This window comes from Centruroides sculpturatus, unplaced genomic scaffold (assembly GCF_000671375.1).
Source record: "Centruroides sculpturatus isolate CEXI.00-Female unplaced genomic scaffold, Cexi_2.0 scaffold656, whole genome shotgun sequence".
In the NCBI taxonomy this organism is placed as follows: domain Eukaryota; kingdom Metazoa; phylum Arthropoda; class Arachnida; order Scorpiones; family Buthidae; genus Centruroides; species Centruroides sculpturatus.
The window spans coordinates 96,790-123,352 of NW_019384824.1; the positions used below are offsets into that span (position 1 = coordinate 96,790).

Here is a 26,563-nt window from a genome sequence, read left to right on the forward strand (position 1 = left end):
CAAAAGGTAAAGCATGGATCTGAAGATAATGCAGAAAAATGCTCAGAGGATAAGGATAACTTGCCAAAAAGAAAACGCTCTCGGTTAATTAATAGTGTTTTTAGTGATGACGAAGAAAACATTGTTTAATTTATATTAATATGTATCACTTAAATAATTTTTAATGAAGATATTTATCTTAATTATGAAAATATACTAGCATGTTTTTTAATTTTTGGAACCTAACCCTTCTTTTCGTATTAGTTCTTTGTTTCGTATAACACGGATTCGCATAACACGGCAATTTTTTGGAACGTAACTACTGTGTTATACGGGGGTTACCTGTATCTTGTTGGAAGTATAACGTTAGTGTCGTGTTCGGAATTGTTTTAAATAGTGTTTCGCTGGCTGTTTTGAGTAATCGCGAAGATGTGTATTTTAATTAATATGAATATTTTATTAATAATAGTCAATGGTGAGATTTTGTATAAAATAATCGCAAACCGAAGCGATTTTCCCACCTCTAATCCAGAGTTCGAACATTATATTAATATCGGCTAATACGATTTAAATAAGTTCAATATTGTGTTATTTAAAAATTTAAATTTTTATTTTAAAAAATTAAAATAACGTACATAATGACGAGAGCGCCCCTAGCGAACATTTCGCGAAACGTAACTTTTTTCACTTCGGAAACTAACGGACGAAACTCGATGAAATTTGATACGTAGGCGGAAACAAATTAGCGGACGACCTTTAGTGTTTTTTTTTTTGATAAAATTTGAATTGGGAAAGACAGAAAATGTTCTAATTCCAGTATAGTAAGGTTGGCTTTATTAAGCCGTTCTTTCGTTTGCTCGCTTACTTGACGGCTTGCCTCTACCGAGCCTTACAATAAAATTTATATTTTTTTTTTAAATAAAAACTCATAACAGCTGGGAAAGTTACGCTACTCGTTGCCAGATTTTTTGTTTGGATTTATTTAAAGTCTCCCACTTTAAAATTAAATTCTCGAACGACACATTCGACACGGATTTGCGGAGTCTCTGTCCTATTAATTCGATTTCTAAATGTCAAAATACCCACAATCGGTAACGAAAAACCGCGGCGGCTTTTCGTATTTCCGTAACCACCCCTTCGATAGTTCGATCGGCAGTCGTCAGACGGCGACAAAAACCGCGTGACGTCTACTTCCGCTATTCGAAGACTCGTCGATAGTAAAGATATAAATAAAACTAGAAAAATATAACGGCGACGAGATTAATTTTAACTATTATTGTACGATTCGTATATATAAAATCTGCGTATTTTAACGCAACCGATTTAAAAAAGGATTACAGTTTTGACATCCGATAAGAATTAAAAGAGAAGTCGTTTAATTAATAAGGCGCCGTTAGAAAAAAGAAAATAAATAAAAAAAATGCGTGGAGGAATTTGTGAAGTGGACGGAGAGGAAGGTGGCATCGCGGTAACGTGTTCTCGAACATCTGCCGGGACTTAGTGTGGCGTTCGAGATTTGGGCCGAGAAAGTGGCGATGTTACGTCGATTATTCGCGATCGCGGTTCTCTGATCGTCGACCGTTGGCGCCAGAGAATGAGGCCGACGTCTTTGCTTTCGATTATTTTCCTGTGTTCGTCGGTCATCTGCGGTCCCCACACCCACAACAAGCAGAAAGACGGATCCGGCAAAGAAAGGGAGTCGGACGGCGCCTACGGTCCCAGGGATCGCAATCATTTCGTCGACGAGGAACACAACGTCGAATTCGACCACGAAGCCATCCTGGGTGAGTGGGCCGATGCATCTGCGTGTTAATCAATTAGCGTTTAGAAAAACTCCAAAAGATCGACCCGAAGCCGTCGGAAATTGACATTTTAACCAAATTCGTCGATAAGATTCGATGTGTAAACGCGTTTACTGTTTAGAATCGTTATACGTACGTTTACGCGCGTGGTATTTCCTATTCGGAATCGTGGTTTGTCTAGGTGTGTTTTGGACCCGCTTGCCGTCCCGGAGGAGGGGAAAAACGGAGATGCTCTCGCCGGTGCGTGCGGTCGGGATGCGCCGCGCTTTCTCGGATCCGCTTCGTCCGGAGGCGGTGGGAGATGGGAGGGTGCCCCGGGCGGCCTGTTTGATGTTTTGGTCTTCTGGGGACGCCTGGCGTGTTCTTTGGCGATTCTGGTGGTTACGGATGGAGAATGCCTGCGAAAATACGTTGTGGAGATTGACGTTTGGCCGGTGGCGGGATTGCGGAATTACTGGAGGGTTTCTCGTTTTCTTTGGCGGATACGGTTCGGAAACCTTGCTCCGTTTTCGCCCGGATGGATTTTTGGACTTGCCCGGCGGTACGAGATGAAGTTGTGTTTTTACTAACTGTTTTTGTAAACGTTCTGTGGGAATGTAGTTATCGACTTCAGATATAATGCTGGTCGTTGTTTATTCTAGAATTGAGAGCCTTTTGACAGAAGGGCTGCTATTTATAATTTTTCATGTAGTATGGAAATATATTTTACACACACAAAATACATATATACATGTATACATATAAGGTATAGTTATTTCTTATAGATAAACATATTTACTAACTTCTGTGACAGATTATCCGGTATGCTAACTGAGTGCTAGCTTTTGTTTTCAAATATACCGTAAATAAAATTGTAATATATTTACCAGCATTAAATGGAATATTTGAGGAGTCTCAAAATTAATTGGAATTAGATGGGGATTAATTCTGCAGATACACTGTTGCCAGTTTTTAAATTATTACTACTAGAAATATTTTGGTAATAAAAATAGTTATATGTTGTGTCATTTGAGGCATTACCCAGCAACTTATGTTTCGAACCCACTGTTGTCCCAGAGGAAGAGAAAAATAGAGACGATCTTGCCAAACTTTTACATTCAGTATTTGGCCTAGTGTCTCAAAGTTCAAAATTGACAACTAGTCCAAACTTGATTAGGAGAAAGGAACCTTGTGAAAGAAAAACAGTTAATCAACAAACACTTTAATAATTTACAATAAATTGCCTATCATCTTGACTAAAGACATATCTCGTCAGTTTTACTGAACCGACATGAAAGTGTCTTAAAAATTTTATTAGAAAGTCTCAGTACAACTGTAAATCATAACAACCATATAAATTACTTAGAGAAATATATCTCAGTCATAATTTGAGATGTTGTAATATAAATGTAGCCATAGTTGATATCATTTATCAAACTTGATTTAAGGTGTTTATTTGTTCTCTAAAAAATGTGCTGCAATTTTGACATATAACTCACAAAAAATTGCTAGAATGAAAATAAAACTTTAGAATAACCCTACAATTAAAGAATCCACTGAAAATGTGACACTGGTGTGCAATTTAGAAAGTGTTGTCTCAAATATTCAGATTTTTCATTTCCATTAGCAATTTCTTGTAGATATAATTATAAAATAAACAATTACTTATTATGGCATTGTTACAATGCTGGGTTGCAACTTTGAATCATATTTTAATTTTTTAAAATCTTGTGACTTTTGGTCTAGACCAGAAGTTTGTATATAGTATATCGGGACCTCTAGCCCTAAGCTTTCTGTATTTGGTCTCGATTTTCATTTATCTAATTCTGTTCTCAAGATTAAGGAAGGATAGATAACAGTGGAAATCTGTAAGTCTGAAATTTGAAAACTAGCCCAATAAATGAAATCAAACAAATGGAATATTTGAGAAAGAAAGTGCCTAAATTCCTTTAATTATTGAAAGGAAAAAAAAATCACTGCTGCGAATACTCAAAATTTTTTATTATTATTTTGCTTCTTTTCTATTTTATCTGTTAAATATTATTAATAAAATATATAATAATAACAACAACATATTCATTTGGAGTTATACATTGGACTCAGGCAGATTTAGAACAACTCCAAATGAAAACATGAACATAAACAGAACACAACAAACAACACTAACAAGTAAGAGTCAGCCTTTCTATGAACAGTCATTCATTGAAAGGCTAAGTCTTCCTTGTAAAGAGGAAGGACAATGCTTTGTATAAATTTTAAATCTGCATTACATACAGTATGAACACTGAGAGCTTTTCTAAGTATAACTCTTGCAGATAAAAAAAACACCATTAAACTTTCATAATAGTATGATGGTGTCTGCATTTTGTATTGTGTTAAATCTAGTCTAGTCTTGGACACAAGAGTTGTTCCATTGGTAAGCATCCCAATAGTCTTAGCCATGATCGTGTTGACAGAAATTGTCAAATTGCTGGCTGACTCATGGGTGCCTCTTCAGAGAGATTGAAGGATTCATAATTGCCATACAAGACCAGGTCATAACTACAAGAAACTATAGGAAGCTGATGTTAAAATCACATGCCAAATTATATATGAGACTATATCACATTGGGTTGCAAGCTTTTAACATAAACTGGCTTATTTACTTATATTGACATAAGTAAATGTAATACATAAAAAGCTTGCATATAAACACAAACAAATAATATACACTCCGTCTAGGGAATTTCAGTCGGCCTGAAGAAGAGCGAAAGGATCGCTCGAAAATGTTTGTCAACAGCGATATACAGTATATACGCATCGAGCGCCAGTCACAGGTTCCAGATAGTGTAACGTTGATTTAAACACAAACTATTACACACCTAGGAACCAAACTACAAATACACTTCACAGTCATAGAAAACAATACACACAAAGTATACCATGACCAATCCATAATCACAGGCGAAATGATACATCACATTTACTAACAAGCAAAATCAGATACATAACAGACATAACTGCTCCAAATATTCACAACATACAAAATACATAAAATGAAAAAAATTAGTAAATACTCAGAACTTACCTGCAAAATAAAGCATCTGTGGAAGGTACAGTAAGTTATCTTCTAGTACTTAATAGTAACATTAACTCTTGCTAGTTATTACCTTGTCAAGATGAGAGCTCTCAGTATCACAGTATCTCCAGAATCATGATAGTTCATTAGAACTATAGTGATTATGGTAAGTACAAAATTCTAGAAACATTAGGCCTCCACAACATATATGTGATATCTACAGCACATATAACACATTGCAGAAAGCAGCCATACTTAGCATGTCACATAGTCAAGAGATTCTTAAACACAGAAACACACTAACATCATATAACCACAATAACAGTTTCTCTGTAGCTATACCTTGGTTTGGCATAGCACTGGGCACTCGTATTAACCAAGTAGGATACAATCCACACTCAATAACAACAACACAAAATACTAAAATAAACTAAAAAATAATAATCATCAATGTTAAAATCTACCTAAAGTGTGAATTTGAAAGTCAACTGCTTTGAACTTATTTAAAGTAGAGAACCAACATATGATAAAATTAACAGTCAATTTCTAAAAAGTCCCCTGAAAATAATTAGGTACACAGGAAGGAATTACTGGAAACTTAGTCTAATTTGTATCATGAAAGCTGATAGGAGTGTTTCATAAAATCAATTAAAGTGTGGATTGATTTACAAAAAAATAATGGAAAAAAACTAAAGGCAAGGACATATACATGTACAAATACACATACATTCCTTTGATGAATTTTGGTTGGACAAAATTACAATGGCAGATGAAAAGATCTGTGGCACACAAAGGCTTATGTTTCTTGATGATTTTGATGTGTTCAGACAAAGGAAAAGCAGTTTACTGAATTAATAATTTTGAGATTACCCAAATCCATTTTTAAATTGTTATCTGTGTTAAAAACAGTTAACTGATATATCCATGAAAAATTACTGTAATCAAGTATATGCTTTCTTTGGATTAGAAATTAAACATTCTTCCGTTTCAAATCAAATATTGATGTTGTATTAGAAAATTAAATTTTTAGTAGAAATATAAGTGATTTTACATGTATTACAAATCATTTAGATAAAAACATGCGATATAAAACACTTCAATGCCTTTTTAATATCAATATAAAACACATAAATGCACTCATTACAAATGAGTGTATTTACATGTTTTATATTGGCATCACTAAATAAAAATATTACAAGGCTCTATATCTAAAAAATGAAATGTTTTTTTTTTAATTAAGTAGTTTTTGAATTTGAATGTCCAAAAGACTAAATATATAAAATATAAGTACAATATCTAACAAGCATACCTCATTTTTTCATATATATTGAAATACAGTATATATGATATTACAAATTGCTATGTTATTTGCAAATTAAAAATAAATTATGAAAAATATATTTTAATTCATTTAAAATTTCACAGACCCAAATTTTTTTTGGTATTATAATATTTAAACATAACTTTCAAATAAAAATAAAAATATAAAGTTAGATTTCAAGAGGCAAAAAAAGTTTATATCCTCTTGCCCTCTTCATCAGAACATATTTATGATAACATGGGCAATTGTTTGCATAAACAATAAATTTTTGTTCTCAAAATCTGTTGTTTGTGTCAGATGTAGAGAATAAGAATACTATATTTTGAATAGTTATACATTTAAAATATTTTGCAGAGGCAAATTACATAACACATAATACAAAATAAGAATGACAGAAAAGATGATAGATGGACAAGATTCTTTAAAAATATATATAGATACATTGAATAGTTCTTATTTATAAATTAAACTAGTTGTTTCAAACAGTTTTCAATTTTTTTAATAGGAAGTAAAGATGAAGCAGAAACGTTTGATCACTTAAGTCCTTCGGAAGCCAAGTCGCGTTTAAAAATTCTTGCCGAGAAAATGGATAAGAGTCGCGATGGTTTTATCGATAAGAAAGAACTTACGGATTGGATATTAAAATCTTTCAGGTAATTTATTTTTAAATACAGTAATACCCCGAACTTACGCGATAGGTGGGACCGAGCGATAACCGCGTAAGTCGAATTCGCGTAAGTCGGGGTATAATTTTGCATATAAATACATACAAATAACACAAAATAAATTGTAGCTATATGTCGAACACGTCCGAACATGTAAGCCGAATAATAGTGTGGGAGGAAATGAGTAATTAAGAGTTGCGTGGCGCTCAAATAAAAGACGAATCGACGAGATTTGAAAATCGCGTAACTCCGGATTCGCGTAAGTCGGGGTATTACTGTATTAATTTCAATTGTGTGTTAATAAACATAAACAAAATTTTAAAAAGAAAGTTACTTTACAAAAGAGTTAAAATATATGTATAATATAACAAAATTTATTATTAATGATTTTTTTTTGTGAAAAATTTTTGGAATTTTTATTTGGGGAAATAATGTTTATAAAGAGTTTGTTGGTATAATAATGACGAGATTCTCTGATCTTTTGTTTTATATTTTATTCTATAACATTAAGACTAACTTGACTACACTTTGGTAAGCCACAGGACAAGACGAACACATGTAAATTTTGTAATAAATGTTAATCAAAGCTAATATATGGTGTAAGACAACACCTTATGTTGCTGAGAAATTTAATAAAATTTGATTAAATTTCTCAGCAACATAAGGTGTTGTCTTGAATTACATTTTGCTGTGTTAGTTTATTTCAATGCTAATATATGGTTATGGTTATATTTTTAATTACAACAGTAAACATCTTATAACAAATCACATTAAAATGAAAAGTACTTACACTTAAAATATTTTAAGTGTAAGTAAATATTATAAGAAAACAAAAGAAATTGTTAAAATATTTAAAATAAAAAATTTTAATCAGACAATTTAATAAGTAAAATTAAAAAAATCCAAACATATTGAAAACAGAGTTAAAGAAACATAAGAAATCTATTCTAAAACAAAGTAGAACACAACAATCCTTTACAAATACACACATGTGTTTAATACATAAACACTCTGATGACCTTGACACGATTAATCTGCCATCAGGATTCGTCTAGCAAGAACAAAACGTGCCTGTGAAAAGATTAAAGATGTCTAAATATATAAACACTATTTAAAGTTTCAACATTTTTTGAGGGATAGAGAAATTTAAATTAATGCTTCTCTATTAGCATCTTAGGATGAGAACAAATTCTTTAAAAAGATGTTTAATTTTGTGTTTATGCATTTCTTTAATAAATGCAAATATAATGATATGAAATACTGTATGAGAATAATTTCTATAATACTCATAATAACTTTTTACTTTGAAAACAATTTATTTGTCTCAATTCAAAAAGTTTTTTAAAATGTTGATTTTAACGATTAATGTTTTTTTAATTTTAATATTTTTTTAGAAAAATTTCTTTTGTAATACAGTATTTGTTTTTGCACTGATTACTTAAAAGTTTAAAACTTCACAATATTATTTCTGAAATGTAAGATTGACAGGTTAATAGCGTGTAAAGGATTATGAATGAACAGTAGTGTTGGATGTTAGAAAATATTAAAGTTTATGTGAAAATATAAGTTGATGAATGTAATGTTCATTCATTTATTTTTATTAACTGTAAATAACTGATACAAGATAAAAAAAGAATTAGGTATATATCAATATTTTTGTTATGCAGTAGTTAAATTCCTGAAAAATCCATGCAAAAAAGATATTGTCTGTATGGAAAAATGGAAGATTAATTAGTTTTTGTATTATTTTTACTGGTTTTTAAGGTCTGAAATCAATGTAATAGGATGTGTTTTAGCAAAATATTTCAGTTGTAGTTAATAAATCAAAGGATTAATTGCTGTATAATTTATTTATCAGAAAAATTTAATAAGTTTATATTTTTTGATAAATTTTATTTTAGTTTACTTTTTTATTTAGATTTTTCAATTAAACACTGAAATATATCTAGCTTTTAACACCAAATGGCATAGAAAAAACTACTCCATATTCAAAGAAATTGGAAGAAACATTTGTATAAACAATTAAGTAAACTTTGAATTAAATATTTTCTCACTGTTTCAATTGTGGGATAACGTCAGAATGAAAGACTGATTGTTGCCACAAACATTGAAGTAAGTCAAAGTGAAAAATCAACTAAATCTTAATCAATGGCCAGATGACTGAGGAAATTAAGGCATTGGCCTACCACTCTAGGGTCTCAGAAACAAATCCCAGTAGTCAGAAATTCAGGAAACTTTTTGGGAGTCTGTCCTCCCTTACCATCTGGCTGCCCCCACTGTGGGCATGGCCAAACCAATGATGGATATTATTAAAAGGCTCTCTCAGTACAGTAAAAATTAAAGGGAAAAAAAAAGCCAAATTTTAAAATTTACTTGAGTGTGCATGACAGCCTTAAATGTAAATTCTAAAACTTGTTTTAAAAAGAGCAATTTTGTACAAAAGGAAGTACAAATATTTTTTCTTTGATTTAAAAAAAATTTGTTTTTTCTTTTAAATCAAGAAAAGAAAATTTAAAAGAGATTTTTAAAAAGTCAAATTTATTGAAATGTGTTAGATTATATAAATACATCCACTTCTGTTTTATGTGGATTTTTTACTCTAATCTGATAGTGCAAATATGTAAAGTATTAGATTAAAACAAATCATGTAAAAAGAGAACTATATTTTTTTTTCAAAATAGTGTAAACAAGTCTAAACAAATCAGATATCAAATATGTTCAGAATAGGAGCCATGCTATTGAATATAGAATTTTATGCAAGAAATAGATTTTAAATGATTGTTTCTGTTACTAGTTTATGTGGATTTTTTAAAAACCTAAAATTTTTGGCTTTTCTTTCAGTAACTTACATCACACAAGGAACTCTTATTGATATAGGCTTTATTATTGGTTATGGATATTCATTTTGGGTCATAATGAGCCCTCATCAGTCTGTATTTTTTTGTACAGATCTTATCAAAAGAAATAATAGTTATAAATAAGATCTGTACAAAAAATAACTGAAGAGGGGTCATTAAGACCTGAAATGCATATCCACGTTCAATAATAAAACCTATATCAATAAGAGTTCCTTGTGTGTTGTAAGTTACTGAAAGAAAAGCCAAAAATTTTAGGTGTTTAAAAAAGCCAAGAAATAGACGTTACAATTTTTTTATTATTGTCCAAATCTTATTCAATAAATGTCAGTAGTATAATAATGTTTGTTCCATTGAGAATTTCCAATTGCTTTCATCTTTCAATTTTAGAATAAATTTTAATCTTAGGGCATATTAATTATTCATCATAATATTTTTCAAGTAATATTACAAAATTCAAATTTTCTATTGATAAATTGTATTCTTATATTTATCTTTGTTTAGAAAACTGACAGAAGAAGAAGCAAATGAACAAATGGAAGACGACGACGTAAATGAAGACGGCAGAATTTCGTGGGACGAACATAAATCGGAAACGTATGGTATTTACAATGATAATGAACTAACACCGGATACGGATGAAAATTCAGATTATCAGGTGATTTAAATTTTAAATATTTTATTTAATTNGAATATTACAGTATTTATATCCTATGTAGCCTAATTAATGCGTTTGTTCTAACGTATTGATAAAAAATTTTAATGATGATAAGACTTGTTATTACATTAAAAATTTTTATAACTGATTAACATCAAATAAAATTAATCGAAATAAAAGAATCTGATAAGAATATCCAATTTTCGATAACGCGCCAAACATGTGATTCTACCAATTTACTTATGTAATCACGAAATCAAACATGAATATTATCTAAAATATAAAAAACCTTATTAGTTTTCGAATGTATAGTTATAAATGAAATTAATTTTTATTTTGCTGATTCATCAAAAGGTATCATAGAGATTCAACGTAAAGGCTAGATCGATTAATAATGTACCATACTGTACATATAAAGTTTATGGTCGTTTATTTAGAGAAAAGAACATCAAAAACGTTACTTTTCTTTTATAAATTTGATAAATATTTTCTGAAAAATGATTTTTGTTACAATAAAACAGTGTTCTATCACTTAAATCATAAAAAATTTACGAATTCAGAAACACATTGGATATTGACCACAACGTTTATAATCACTAAATCATATTAAATATATTTAATTGCAGTTTTTCATTTAGTTTAAATGGGATGAAACAGCTACATATATATATATATACACAAATACAGTATAATCGTGTTTTAATGGATTATGGAACAACAGATTTCTTGGAATAATGGATTTTTTCCCCCCTAGGTCCCACTAAATCTGTGTAATTTTACCTCATTAAGCTCCATAACTTGGAATAACAGATTTTTTTTCTAGCCCCATCTATTGTAAACTTCAGATTTTTTCAATGCTTAGTTAACATTTGGGAATTTGTAGAGTTTGATGATGCACTTGTTACATCAAGGATATATAAAATTGAAGAACTGTATGAAGAGAGTCAGCAGGCCTATATGATTGAGGAGGAGCCACCTAGTGAACATTATGACACAGATCCAAATGTAGTGCCGAAGTTTAGAAAGGCTATCGAGTCTTTTCAAGTTGTGAGCCCTTCCTGACAAGTTTCGGAATGAACAGACAGGCTGTACAGTACATGGCATTGCTAATATCAAGCACTTGTATTCAATAAGCAGAAAAGCGGCATCAAAACAACTGAGACTGATTTGTTAAAAAACTTGTCAAAATCAAGTGAAGTGCTTGTAAGCATAAATAATTTGCCCCTTTTTGTGCTTGCAGTATATAAAGTTTCTGTCAACTTTGTCATACACATATACAGAATAATATACTATCTTGTAATGTATATGTTTCTACAGAATAGAGATCTCAAGAGACTGAATAACTTCAAATATAGGTATTTCTTATATGTGGAAGATTAAATAACTGATATTTTCCTGGGTGAGCAAGAAATCAGTTGTTTACAATATAACAAATTCTCAGAACAATGGATGATTTTTGGAAACCCGAGCAATCCATTAATGAGATTGTTTAAAGAAATAATATGTTAATCATGCAAATTAAGAAATTAATTTGAATTAAATTGACTTAAATTTCATCAATAAATCTGCTAAAATCTATTGGTTATAAATGAACAAAGAGTTTGATGTTGGTGATGTTGATGAGGCAGCCTTCTTCAAAATGAAAATGTATAAATGAATTTATTATTATTTTTATAAAATGATTTGGAATTATGTAGTTTATTTGGAGTTAAACATATGTCTTGTTTAACTTAAATTGAGAATCATTTACGAAATGATTCTCAATTTAGCACTACCAAATTTGATTGTTATTGAAAATAAAAATCATATACAGGTAACCCCCGTATAACACGGCACTTCTATAGCACGGATTCACTCTAACACGGTTCGAGAATTGGGAACATCCCCTGTATAACATGCTGCTTTTATAGCACGGGTTCACTCTAACACAGTTCTCGTACAACATAAAATGTAATAAAGGGTACGTTCTTTTATACCTCCGCGTAACTCCATGCTATCATTCTAATTGTTTTCGTGGCTACTTTGAATGCTCTTTCAACAAATAATCCATTTAATGGTTAAATTTTACAATTGGGACCCTTCTTTTGCCTCTAAAAGCTCATTTTAGAATTATAGATTCCTCCACACGATACTATTGATAATGCGGGTGTAGCCATCTTTCTTTCACTGTCGTTCCTAAATGCCTACAAACAGCAGCGCACTCCCGTTGCAGAGCAACCGCTATTAACGAACGCACCCAAAAACTGTTACCAGTTGATGATGCTCATGCTGAGATTATCATATAAAATGAATAATCCTCTGGTAAAATATTTACTTAAATAATAAATAAGTATTTTACCTATGAAAAAACCGAATAATAAATCCGATTTAAATAAGGATTTAACAACATGCTTTTTAATTTTTGGAACTTAATCCCCCTTTTCGCACTAGTTCTTTGTTTTGTATAACACGGATTCGCATAACACAGCAATTTTCTAGAACGTAACTCCCGTGTTATACGGGGTTACCTGTATATATATATCATTTATTATGTTAAAAAATTAATTTTTTCAAACTTTAATCTTCAGAAAAACTGTGGTTTAAGGTCATACCTATTTTTAGCTTTCAAATATTATTCAGATATTTTATATTTATAAGTTTATACAGATATTTTTAGATAAAGTAATTTTTTAGGTTTTCAAAATTATTAACGAATTAATGCATAGGGTATATTAGATGGTAATTTATTTGACAATGGTATTTATATATATATATATAAATATGATATACTGTGTACTTTTCTGTCAGATGCTCAGAAATGAGGAACAGTTATTCAAGAAAGCAGATTTAAATAATGATGGATATTTAGACAAGTCAGAATTTCCTGCATTTACACATCCAGAAGAATTTGAGCATATGCATGATGTGAGTTCAATATTTTCATACTATTTTATATAAAATATTTTATAATAAAACTTATATTATTTAAAACATTTAAATAATTACATATTCTTTTCTTATAAATTCAAATACCATTTTCTTGATTATATATTCCTTAGAATAGTATTATTATTCAGTAGGATTTTAGATCTCTACAGAGATAGGATTTCTTGTACATAAAAAAAATTGCTGTATGTAACGAGTCGTTTTAATATATACCATAAATATTTTTGGTGTTTTAAGGTTTCATACTCAGAAATCTATTTTAATATAGTATTTGAAGATAAAGCCATAAGACATTTCAAAAATGTATATAAATGCATAAAGCAATAATTTCTTGACTAAGTCATCATTTTATTTAGGTTTTGGAAGCATTTTCTTGGATAAATTTTAAATGAATAAAAACATTAACATTATTATCTATAGAGAAATATATAAAAATAATATATAGATTTTTTTACTTTTGAATTTTTATAGAAGGAAAAAATTTATTCTAGAAACAGATAAATTTTATTTTTTTGGGGAAATTTTTTGGAGTGTTTCAGATTACAAAGATAGAAGATAACTAATATACAAATTATTCCTATATAGTCTGAACAATTAGAATACTGTAGAGCTTACATTTAAACTACTCCTTTTAAATTGAATTTATCTTCTACTGTGTTTCTATTTTGATGAGTGTTTTATGCAGCACTTTTTTGTCATAGAACACAATGAAACGGTGTTCCACCACCTTTTTTCGATATATTTTAAAAGTTTTAAGAGAATTTTTGAAAATTTGATGTTTGCTCTGCATTGAATCACACTGTTGAGCATAGAAGATCGGCGACAAAATTATTAAGATGTCCTGCTCCTGCTTGTGTGCCAAATCTTGTGTACGATGCATGTAATATATTTTTAGTAATGAGATGAGCATTCCTTTTTTTTCCCCAAAAGAAGCACTGGTTTTATGAATGAATTTTATCATTGCAGTGATTGCATGGAAATGAATTAATACAAAATCTTTCTGTCAAATTTTATAAAAATTAATAATTATTTTTGTTTTATAGTAATAACTTATAATCAACAATTAATATTTTAGCTGCATATGTCTTTATTATGCAGTTTTATACTCAAAAAGTTAGATGTAACTAACTTTGAATAGTACTCTAAACATTAAATTACATTAAATATTTTGTTAATATTATATACAATGAATTACAATGAATTAAATACTTTATAATCTGAATTCTTTTTGTAAGAGGTGAAAATAGATAACATTTAATCTAGTATTAAACTTACACTAGAACTTTTAGACAGACACTTGAATCATAATTTTGTTTTTTTCTGGTAAGTTTCAACTATAGTTTCTTGTTTTGAATTAAAAGAATACATTTTTAATTTGAAGAAATTTCTAACTTTGAAAAATTCATTTTGCAAAAATAAAGATTTTTAGATGCACATTACCCAACAATGTAAAGATTATCACAAGGAAAAAAAATAAGTTTCGAAAGATTCTAAATTATTATGCATTGAGATATAAATTAGGACTATCATCATTTCTGCAAACATTTCTGTAGTTTAGTCTTTTAGCGGTTTCACTAATGACAAAATTCAATTAAAAAAATATCACTGTAATCATTATTGTTTAAAAACTTCCAATAAATTTAATTTCAAAACACTTAAGAAACATTGAAAAAAATATGACTTTTAAAGTAAATATTATATTCAAATTTATTTTTCACGGTGAGATAAGAAATTAGTGCGGACACTTTATTACAAAATAAATTATAAAATTCTTTACACCAAATGTGCTAACTTTAAAAACCCTGTTCAGGGCACTTCATAATTATGGACAGTGAAAAATCAACACAATTCATACATCATAATTATATTACTGAAAAATTAATAAATTATAGAATATGAAAATCAAGGGAATATTTATGGATAGAAATCTTGAAATTACAAAATATTTTTAAAAGTCTCTGAAGATATAAATAAAATTAATTTTGACAGTGAAAATATTGATTAATTTAACTCCTTAATGACTTGAAAAAAAAAAGGTTAAAATAGTAACAATGGCTGTTACATGCTAGAATTGGTGAAAAGTATTCAGAACAGTTCAGAATGTTAAATTAATAGATTTTTGTATCTAAAATTAACAGAACTGATGAAACTATAAGTAGCAAAAGAGTCAAATTGCATCTATAGATCTATCATACTTAGCTATTTTTCTATTTCATTAGCAAATATTTTATCATAATATCTTTTTAAACAAAAACAGATATTTATACTGTATAAATTTTAGTTGAACTGGATTGTTTTGAATATAAAAAGACAGAATTAGTCATTAAATATTTAAAAAATTTATTATGATTTTTTTTGTCTTTATACTTTTTATCATTTTAGTAAAGTATTTGATTCATATATAAATCATGGATTAATAATTTTTCAATAATTTCTAAAATATATTATTTTATTTTATTTTAATAGACATTATATGAACAAACCATGCAGAAGAAAGATAAAAATAAAGACGGTTATCTCAGTCTCGAGGAATACATGGCAAATTCTAACGGGAAAGTTTCTATGTTAGGTAGTGAGGATTACATTGTAGAAAAAGATCGTTTTGATACAGATTACGACAAAAATCATGACGGAAAACTGAGCAAAGAGGAAGTTTTACTTTGGTTAATTCCGAACAATAAGTATGTAATTTTTATTTTTTAAATTTATTGTCATACTGTTAATTTATTTGCTTTCAGATATTAAAGAAAATGCCATAGAGTAATAAGAAATATTTTATATGAATGTTTACAACAACATATAGATAAAACTTCTTAAATTTTTAGAAATTAATTAAAAGAAAATAGATATATTTTTAATTAATTGATGAATGTTTTAGTTTATTTAATATAAGATATTTTTAAAAGGAATAAAAAAAAAAGCTGTATGAATTATAACTCAATTATAGTTAAAATAANATACAATGAATTACAATGAATTAAATACTTTATAATCTGAATTCTTTTTGTAAGAGGTGAAAATAGATAACATTTAATCTAGTATTAAACTTACACTAGAACTTTTAGACAGACACTTGAATCATAATTTTGTTTTTTTCTGGTAAGTTTCAACTATAGTTTCTTGTTTTGAATTAAAAGAATACATTTTTAATTTGAAGAAATTTCTAACTTTGAAAAATTCATTTTGCAAAAATAAAGATTTTTAGATGCACATTACCCAACAATGTAAAGATTATCACAAGGAAAAAAAATAAGTTTCGAAAGATTCTAAATTATTATGCATTGAGATATAAATTAGGACTATCATCATTTCTGCAAACATTTCTGTAGTTTAGTCTTTTAGCGGTTTCACTAATGACAAAATTCAATTAAAAAAATATCACTGTAATCATTATTGTTTAAAAACTTCCAATAAATTTAATTTCAAAACACTTAAGAAACATTGAAAAAAATATGACTTTTAAAGTAAATATTATATTCAAATTTATTTTTCACGGTGAGATAAGAAATTAGTGCGGACACTTTATTACAAAATAAATTATAAAATTCTTTACACCAAATGTGCTAACTTTAAAAACCCTGTTCAGGGCACTTCATAATTATGGACAGTGAAAAATCAACACAATTCATACATCATAATTATATTACTGAAAAATTAATAAATTATAGAATATGAAAATCAAGGGAATATTTATGGATAGAAATCTTGAAATTACAAAATATTTTTAAAAGTCTCTGAAGATATAAATAAAATTAATTTTGACAGTGAAAATATTGATTAATTTAACTCCTTAATGACTTGAAAAAAAAAAGGTTAAAATAGTAACAATGGCTGTTACATGCTAGAATTGGTGAAAAGTATTCAGAACAGTTCAGAATGTTAAATTAATAGATTTTTGTATCTAAAATTAACAGAACTGATGAAACTATAAGTAGCAAAAGAGTCAAATTGCATCTATAGATCTATCATACTTAGCTATTTTTCTATTTCATTAGCAAATATTTTATCATAATATCTTTTTAAACAAAAACAGATATTTATACTGTATAAATTTTAGTTGAACTGGATTGTTTTGAATATAAAAAGACAGAATTAGTCATTAAATATTTAAAAAATTTATTATGATTTTTTTTGTCTTTATACTTTTTATCATTTTAGTAAAGTATTTGATTCATATATAAATCATGGATTAATAATTTTTCAATAATTTCTAAAATATATTATTTTATTTTATTTTAATAGACATTATATGAACAAACCATGCAGAAGAAAGATAAAAATAAAGACGGTTATCTCAGTCTCGAGGAATACATGGCAAATTCTAACGGGAAAGTTTCTATGTTAGGTAGTGAGGATTACATTGTAGAAAAAGATCGTTTTGATACAGATTACGACAAAAATCATGACGGAAAACTGAGCAAAGAGGAAGTTTTACTTTGGTTAATTCCGAACAATAAGTATGTAATTTTTATTTTTTAAATTTATTGTCATACTGTTAATTTATTTGCTTTCAGATATTAAAGAAAATGCCATAGAGTAATAAGAAATATTTTATATGAATGTTTACAACAACATATAGATAAAACTTCTTAAATTTTTAGAAATTAATTAAAAGAAAATAGATATATTTTTAATTAATTGATGAATGTTTTAGTTTATTTAATATAAGATATTTTTAAAAGGAATAAAAAAAAAAGCTGTATGAATTATAACTCAATTATAGTTAAAATAAATTACTAAGGTAGTTTGAATTTGGATGTATATGAAGAGTTTTGACTAAACTTAGCAAAATCATATCAAGAGAAAACATTTTATTCATAGATTTACTTAAACTGATTAATAAAATCAATCAATTTAAATAAACTTTTGGATTCTTCTTATGCAACTAATCAATACAAAACCATTGGTACTGATAGTGATACTAACAGTAAACATTTTATGAACTTTGACTTTTATTAAGAATTAAATCATGTAAATTTTATAAAGTTGTAATAATAAGCAAGTTATATCCTTTTACAATCTGAAAATCACCTGTATGTTTATAGAAGATGTATTTACTAAACAAAATTTTCAAGGGTGAGAATGATACTTTAGTATGTTAGTTAAATACTTTCAGCTACTCGTTAATATTACAGATTGAAGATAATGTTCTTCCTATATTTGAGCATAACATCTAACATTACAAACTTATTATTTGAATAATTTTAGATATGTAATAATTGATAATAAACTTTATTTAATAATAATACTAACAACTTTGGTCTGACTTTAGATATACAACAATATAGTATAGGAAACTGTATTTTTTAGATACTGATTTAGCATTCAAAAGAAAATTAATATTACTATTAATTACCATACATTTTAACAGTAATATTAGTTTTACAGTTTTAAAGTTTACAGTTATTGGATTAATTAATAAGTAATTTTAATTTATCATATGTTCTGTCCTCTACATAATGAATAGTTGCTTTGACTTATCTAACTTGAAAATATAAAATAAGAGATGTTTTCAGAAAGAACAATAAGTACAAGTTTTAGCAGTGTTATCAAATGTTGCATATCTTAAAGGAGATATGTATAATAATTGCTTATTAGCTGAAATGACCAGCTTCTTATTATAATTTTAAATTATCCTTTAATTAATCAATTTTTTGTTTTGGTAAATCAAAGAACACAGTTTTAGTTTAACAAAAAGTTTAATTTTCCTAATTTATTGATCCACTATGTACAAGTATAACATACATAAATGATTAAAGAGTAATATATAGCCAAATCTATCAGTTTACTACATTTGTACAGTACAGTACATGTTGTATTGTACATTGTCTTTGGCAATCCTAATAATGTACAGTACTTGATCTATAAAAAGACGAGAGAACAATGATATTATAGGATTTATCTTAAAATGTCCATAATACGTTCATTATATTTTCTCATATTAAGATAGATTAAGTTAAATGAAAAAAAAAATTTTGACAGTTTTACTAGATAAATCTGAAATAAAATGACAATAGACTAAGATAATACAAATGAGTAAGAAAATAAATATAAAAGACTCAATGAAGTTAATTTTCTAAAGAAATATCAACAGAAAATAATGTTCATTGTACAGAAATGAATGAAATTTTGGTATCAGATTGAATAATTAAAATGAAATGCTGTTTATTTAAGGAAACAAATTCTACATTTAAAGTTTTTTTAGTTTTAGTAAAGAACATTTCCAGTACTACAAGTATATAATAGAATAAGGCAACTATGTACAAGTATATAATAGAATAAGGCAGTTGTTCAGACTATTTTAATACATACATAACATAACATTCTTTAACACCATTATGCTAATAAATGCTTAAGTATTAAATCATACAAGTTTGGTTGTATGTAATAAGCTTAACAAAATTATATTAAAAAATTGTACTATTTTTACATTATATTCAACAACTTAAAAAAAATACTTTTTATAATTTTTGAACATTCTGTAGTTTAAAAGTACAGTACATGTCCAATTGTTTTAGTTATACATTTGTTTTCATATGTTCATAACTGTAGGTGAATTGAAAATGTTAGTCAAAACTAAATATCAGTTGAAAATAAAGATATTTTATTTTGACTTTTGACTAAGATTTCTTCTCTGCTAATCAGAAACTACACCAGTATAATAAACCCTATTAATAAACAAGGCCCAAGTAGACAAAATATACACAGAAATGAAAATTCTGGTATTTTTGAAATTGTGCATAAATGAAAAGAACACGTATCAACTGAATAAAATTTAATTCTGTGATTTGCCAAGTGTCTGTATAAATACAATAAATAAGAAATGAAAATGTTAGTGTTAGTAAATTTAGAATTGATTTCTTAAGCAGAGAGCATTTCATTTTAATGTTATTTGCTTTAATATTAAAGTAATTAAAATCGAGGACTAAGTCTTTTGAAATAGTCACCTTTTTTTCACTTCTGTATGCCAGAGTACATTCCACAACAACCCAATCTTTCCTTTTAGACTACTTAGTTGCCAAAATTTAAAAATTTCTTTAAACATGAAAAAATACATACCTGATTAAAATTGCTTCTTTTAAAATTGGAGTGGAGATAAATGGATGTCACACTGCTTTTCCATCGATACGGCCTCGGGACCATACTTATTCTTGAACTTTTATACATTGAGAGAAGCACTGGTAATACATAGATTTCAAGCAGATCATAGAAAAGTGTTTTTAGTGGAATATATATTTTTTTGATGTTTTAACAAAATTTTAAAATTTTGGCTACCAAATAGTCCAAAAAGTCATTGTGGGATGTATTCTGGAACTTGGAAGTGAATAAAAAGATGGCTATTTTGGACAGACTTTGTCTTCAATTTTAATTAATTAATATGCAAATTACCATCCAGGCAAATTTTTCAAAGTTAAATTAAATATTTCTCTTAACAATGGAAATAGTTTTTAGCCACTGCATAAATAATACAAAATTAATAAGATTTATAGAATTTGAAGTGTAGTTTATATTAAACAGAAAAACAATTTATTTTCCATGGATCATTTAAAAATTTTTTTAACAGTTAAATGTTTTATGCTTAATTCTTTAGATTTACAGACAAATATATGTAAAATGTTTTAAATGTAAAGTTTTTAAAACTTAGTCAGGTAAGAATTTTTTATTGGTAATAAAAATTGTGATACAATTTGTGTGTAATAAAAATTTATAAAAGCAAAAATACAGATATTATTATGCATTTAATAATAATGTATTGTTACCATAAAGAACAAAAAGAATAACTTCATGGATATTGTGAAGTAAAAGTTTAGTAAAAGATAAAAATATTTAAATGTTTGAGATTATGTGAAAGTAATTTATAGAAATTTTTGATTAAAATCTTTAGAACTATTGGAATAAATGCATATATGGAAGGAAAGACTAAAGATATTTTTTACTGGTAATATGAAAGACGTGTAGAAACAGCAAACTACAACGTTTTTCCCACACATTCTTCATCTGTAATTTCATGCAATTTTAGTATATATTATCATTATTAGATTACGATAAATGTATTATACATTAATCATACATACAGCTGTGATGCAGAATATGTATTAAATATATTTCACATTGCAGCTATAATTTCTTTCAGTAACAAGTTATACACTATTGTATAGTTATACACTATTGTATTTTACACAAAAAACCGTAACATTAATAATTATTATTTCGTGTTTAGCGACATAGCGGAAAGCGAAGCGGATCATCTGATCGACAGTTCGGACGCCAATAAAGACGGAAAATTATCCATTCAAGAAATAGTAGACCATCACGAAATTTTTGTGGGAAGCGAAGCCACGGATTTCGGCGAACATTTGCATAACACACACAAATTTGACGACGAACTCTGAAAGATTTCTTCGGAAATGTCCCTTAAAAACTTATTTTATACTTAATTATAATTATTTGCTTCCAGTTACTTTAATGCTGTTTAATATATTAATGTAATATACATTAATAAAGTTATTTATGAACCTTTTTTAGACTACAAAAAATGTATTTGTTTTTACGTAATAAAATCCGTATTATTATATAAATTCTTTTGTTTATCTGAAATAGAAAAATGAGATTGTTTTAATCTGTGTGTCTTCATTAGATTTAGCCATTTCACCTATTTTAATAAACGTCTAACATCAAATCTCTATAAGGAAACAGTAGAATTTAAAATGAATATCAAGAGTGATATTTTTAAGTGTAGATTTATTAATATATACATACATCGATTTCAATTTTATAATGTAAAAATAAAATGCAATTTTTATCAAACTGTTGAAAAATTTTATTATTTTCTAATTCATGATTTTTTTGCATAAATTATAATTGTTTAATATCATATTGCAGTACTGTATTGAAATGCTTTCTTTGATGCTAATGTAAAAATCTGTTCGTAGAAATTTAATACTGTACTGTACACTGATACGTATCTTTATATATTTTATATACTGTATATGTATTTAGTAGCGTAACTACTTTTTTGTTGCCCTTGTCAGAAATTCTTGCGCCCTGCCATAACATGATTTTAAAAAATCCAGCAACAAGTTGCTTAACTTTCCCGGCAACATTTGGTGGCGCCATCTGTTATGGTATTTTAATAAATTTTATATTTTTAACTATTATAAAATGGCAAAAAGCTTAATCTTGAGGGTAGGGATGGGTTTTATAAAAATTTTAAATGCTAATAACCAGTAAAATCGTCATTAAATCCGACCATACTGGAGATATATACGACCCCCTTTTTCTTCCCACCCCTCGACCTTTACTCACCAAAATTTAATAGCTTCGATCCCTTTAACAAACAAACCTCTCTGCAAAATTTCAGAAATTTTCGACTAAAAGCACAGGAGTTATTAAGCTACAAAGAAAGTGAACAAAGTCATGTCCTCCCCCAACACACCAAATATCCATACATATAGAAAAACTTCCCAATTTTTTTTTCCTTGACGTTTCAAGGTCACGAGTCCAAAAATGTAAAAATCTTGGGGGTCATTTTTAACCCATTATGGCACTTTTCCCCTGTTAACTTATATATAACAGCCGGGAAAGTGACTAGATATATACAGTATACGGTAACATCAATTTACGCATAAAAGGCGATACTGACAATTTCCAGTCAACTTCCTGTTAAAAGGAATACTAAATACCCTAAATCGGAGACAATAATGTTATGTATGTGTAGTGTTCAGTAATCGATATGCTACAATATCGTCAGATTAAACACTTATATCAAATAATACTTTGGTAATTTTAGATATAACCGAATAAAATCACTTCTCGTTATTCACTTTACTTACTTCTCGAATAGTTTAAATGACTTTTATGTTTTAATATTCGATTTAAACCGAGATGATGTAACCAACTTAACAGACTAAACACGTCGGACAATTTATTTTTTCATTATAACGGAGACTAACGGAAGAAATTTCTTTTCTTGTTAATTAAATTTTGTAAGTTACTACGTAAGAATTTCATTAGTCTTGAAAATCAATTTAAATTTTATTTTAAAAAATAAGAACGACGTGGTCCAATGCCGAGCTGCAATTTTTAATCATACTTTTAGTTTATTTACTTTAAAATATATGCTCTCCGCCTCAAATTAGTGTTAGCTTGCCCCTGTACATCATACTTTTCCTTTAACAATAGAGTCGTGCCGGTCATCTATCTAACACCTTTCGGAGAAAAATTTTTGAATTAAAATAACGTAACTTTCGATTTAAATTGGAAGGTTTTATACAGTTAATCGGGACCTCCTGCCTCTATGGTTTCACATCTGGTCTCGTATTTCATCTATCTAACTCCGTTCTCGAGATTAAGGAAGGACAAAAGGTCTGACGACAGTGGGAATTTATAGGTCAACAATTTTTTCAAATTGTAGCCCAAAAAAACAAACGGTCTTAGAAAAGGAAGCTGCGAAATGCGAATTGAAAACAACAGAATTTCGAATCAAAATTTATTTATTAATATAAATATAAATTAGTAATTTTTTCATATTATTCGCGAAAGATAAATTACATACAACATCCGAGATCATATAATAAACCGAGGATCAAAAAGTGGACGTGGTCTCTTATATCCTTTGGTTTTTAAACACCAAAGGATAATACAATATTAAGAAAATTATAATTGTATTTTGACTTTTAATGCCGCCATTCGTGATACATATGTCAACATCGAGTACGTCATAGACACGATAATATCGATTCTCCCTGATACAAGTGACGTCGTCCATATCGTCCAACGTAGTTTCACTTATCCATTCTTTCAAGAGCAGGTTACGGCAATGGCACTTTAACGGATTATTTCCAAAATACACGGATATATTGTTCAGTCCCTTCGGAGGCGTTTTGAATGAATTACTTCTGAGATCCAGCCTCGAAATTCTACTCTTTCCGAAATCTCCGTTCATGGCGACTAGAGAGTTGTGGCTGAGGTCGAGTTCTCTTAGGGTATCGAGAACACGCGGCTGCAAATTGTTCAAATTGAAATACTGCAGAGTATTATAACTTAAATTTATGACCGAGGTATTTCCGGGGAAATATATGGGTGATTGTATAAGGTCCGAGTGGCTGCAATTTACGTATATTCCGTGTTCCGGAGAGTAAAAAAAGCACCGACATCCGGACGGACAACTAGAGTTCACTTCGCATATCAAATCGTTCTTGGAAATTTTGTAAAAGTCCAAGTTCTTCATTTTAACCGGGGCGTGGCACTTGGTCGCTTCCATGTCCATTAATTCTACGGAATATTTTCGATCGTCTTTTAAAAATTCGAAGAAATCCCTCAGAAAACAATCGCAGACCAGCTTGTTTCCTCCAAGGAAATAGGCGGGAGGATCCACTCTCCTACCCAAAAATTCTATATTCATCATCATTTGGGTGACTTCGAAATATTTAAGCCTGTCGATACCGATAAATTTTATCTCGTTGTAACGAATTGAATAAACCACGCCGTAGGGAACCATGGACGGAATGACTAAATTTGCAATGCGATTACGATCCAAGTTCATGGTCTCGAGCTCTTCTCGGAAACTGGGGAAAACCGTGGGCAACTTCGTCAGCAAATTATGCGACAAATTCAGAAATTTTAGCTCTTTGTAACCCGAACGAAAATCGAAGGAGGAGTTTTCTAGACGATTGTGAGAAAGGTCCAGAGTTTCCAAGTGAATTAGTCGAGATAACAGCGAGTTTGGAGGTAGACTGCGGATGGCGTTGTAACTGAGATTCAACAGTTTGAGCTGCGAGAGATAAACGATGGCAGTTTCGGGCACGTTTTCGAAGCGATTGAAATCCAGACGAATCTCTTCCAATTTGTGTGCTTCTTCGAAGAGGGAATCGGGAAGATTTTGCAAGCGATTGCTACTTAAATCTATCCATTGCAGGAAATGGCTATCTCGAAATATGTCGTTCGGCAATTCTTCTAGCGAATTACCAGCCAGGCTCAATCGTTCTAGTTTGACGCTTTCTTGTATCAACCGAAGAGGAACTTCCGTTAAATTGCAATCACTTAAATATAATTCTTCGAGATGCTTCGCCTCTTCTCCCAACCCATCGGGGACGTTCTTCAGATTTCTGTTTCCGCTAAGGTCGAGATAGGTTAGACTTCTATCGTTCGGCAATTCCAGTTTCGTCGGCAAGTTAAACAACAAATTGTTTTTCAGCCATATTTTCTTTATTTTTCGGAGATTACCAAAGACGTCGACGTGGATCCGAGAAATGCGATTGTTCGATAGATTCAATTCTTCTAAGGAAACCAAGTCACGAAAGCAATCCGGCGAAATTTCTTCTAATAGATTATCGTTGAGATATAAATATCTTAATAGAAATAGACGGAGGAAAGCGTCGTTTGGGATACTTTTTAACGGATTATCCGACAGTTGTAACGTTAATAAAGACGGCAAAGCGAAAAATTTCGGAAAGACGAACTCCAACGAGCAATTTATAATCTTCAAGTGAAGCAAAGATAAACCGTGCAGAGCATTTTCTGTTAGGTTCCTAAATTCGGATCCCGTTACGGAGAGATAACGAAGAGATTTAAGATTCCTTAGAAAATTCGTAGAAATTTGAGATTCCGTAATTTCGACTCGCGTGGTGTCCCTTCTCTTCTGAAAATAATTCACACCGCAAGACGTAATGCGATACGACGAAACTGTCACTTGAGAGAAGCAGTCCAGTATGCTGGAAACGTCGTTTCGAAAACACTTAATCCTTACGTCGTTGTCTAAAGAAATGGTGAAATTCAACTTAAATTCGAAACAATTTCCTCTTATGCCGTTTGTATCTTCGTAAACACTACATTTATCCTTGGGACAGGGAGTCGCTCTCACCCATGTCAAACACCAAAGTACGAACGAAATCGACTTCCGCAACATGTCGAATATTCGAGTACATATCTCGCCTTTCTTCTTCCGAATTCGATATTTTTGCAAGGAAAAAAGAGATTTATTAACTTTAATTTACGATTTGTCAAATCGGCACAAAATAATATAAACTTAACGCTTTAATGAACAAACGATTCTAAACAGTTGGAAGAATTTCACTCGCCTACGCGTATTTTCTACGAATTTTTACTTTTAATACCCTCTTAACGCATCATTACATGACGTCAGAACACACTTATTTATCAACAAATGAATTTGTAACACTGCAAAGCAAGAAAAAACACACCCTTTCCTGTAATAATGACTCGGCACGTCACGTCCACCTTTCGTTTCCTCTGCGTCAAAAAACCGAATAGTTTCTATCCCGAAGATCCGGTTACGAATCAAATAATTCGCTAAATGTAA

The 26,563-nt window shown here is 29.1% G+C and overlaps 2 protein-coding genes across 9 annotated transcripts in view; one reads left to right on the top strand and one right to left on the bottom strand.

Annotated features, from left to right (window-relative positions):
- LOC111629995 (platelet glycoprotein V-like) overlaps positions 1-26,563 on the bottom strand; it is a 129,862-nt gene that overhangs the window by 41,291 nt on the left and 62,008 nt on the right. For 6 of the 8 annotated variants that reach the window (XM_023373982.1, XM_023373984.1, XM_023373983.1 and 3 more), the window contains one exon: positions 23,486-26,182. The exons of the other annotated variants lie outside the window; for them this stretch is intronic. In XM_023373982.1, the coding sequence (XP_023229750.1) occupies positions 23,849-26,149 (2,301 nt within the window). In that variant the 5' untranslated portion in view covers positions 26,150-26,182 and the 3' untranslated portion in view covers positions 23,486-23,848. Of the gene's footprint in view, positions 1-23,485; positions 26,183-26,563 lie in introns of those variants that run through there. 8 annotated transcript variants of the gene reach the window in all.
- LOC111629998 (calumenin-A-like) lies at positions 1,187-21,793 on the top strand. Its single transcript, XM_023373991.1, has 6 exons — positions 1,187-1,763; positions 6,645-6,792; positions 10,164-10,317; positions 13,105-13,221; positions 15,709-15,923; positions 21,464-21,793. Exons 1-6 carry the CDS (start codon positions 1,574-1,576, stop codon positions 21,633-21,635), a joined length of 996 nt encoding a protein of 331 aa, XP_023229759.1. The 5' UTR covers positions 1,187-1,573; the 3' UTR covers positions 21,636-21,793.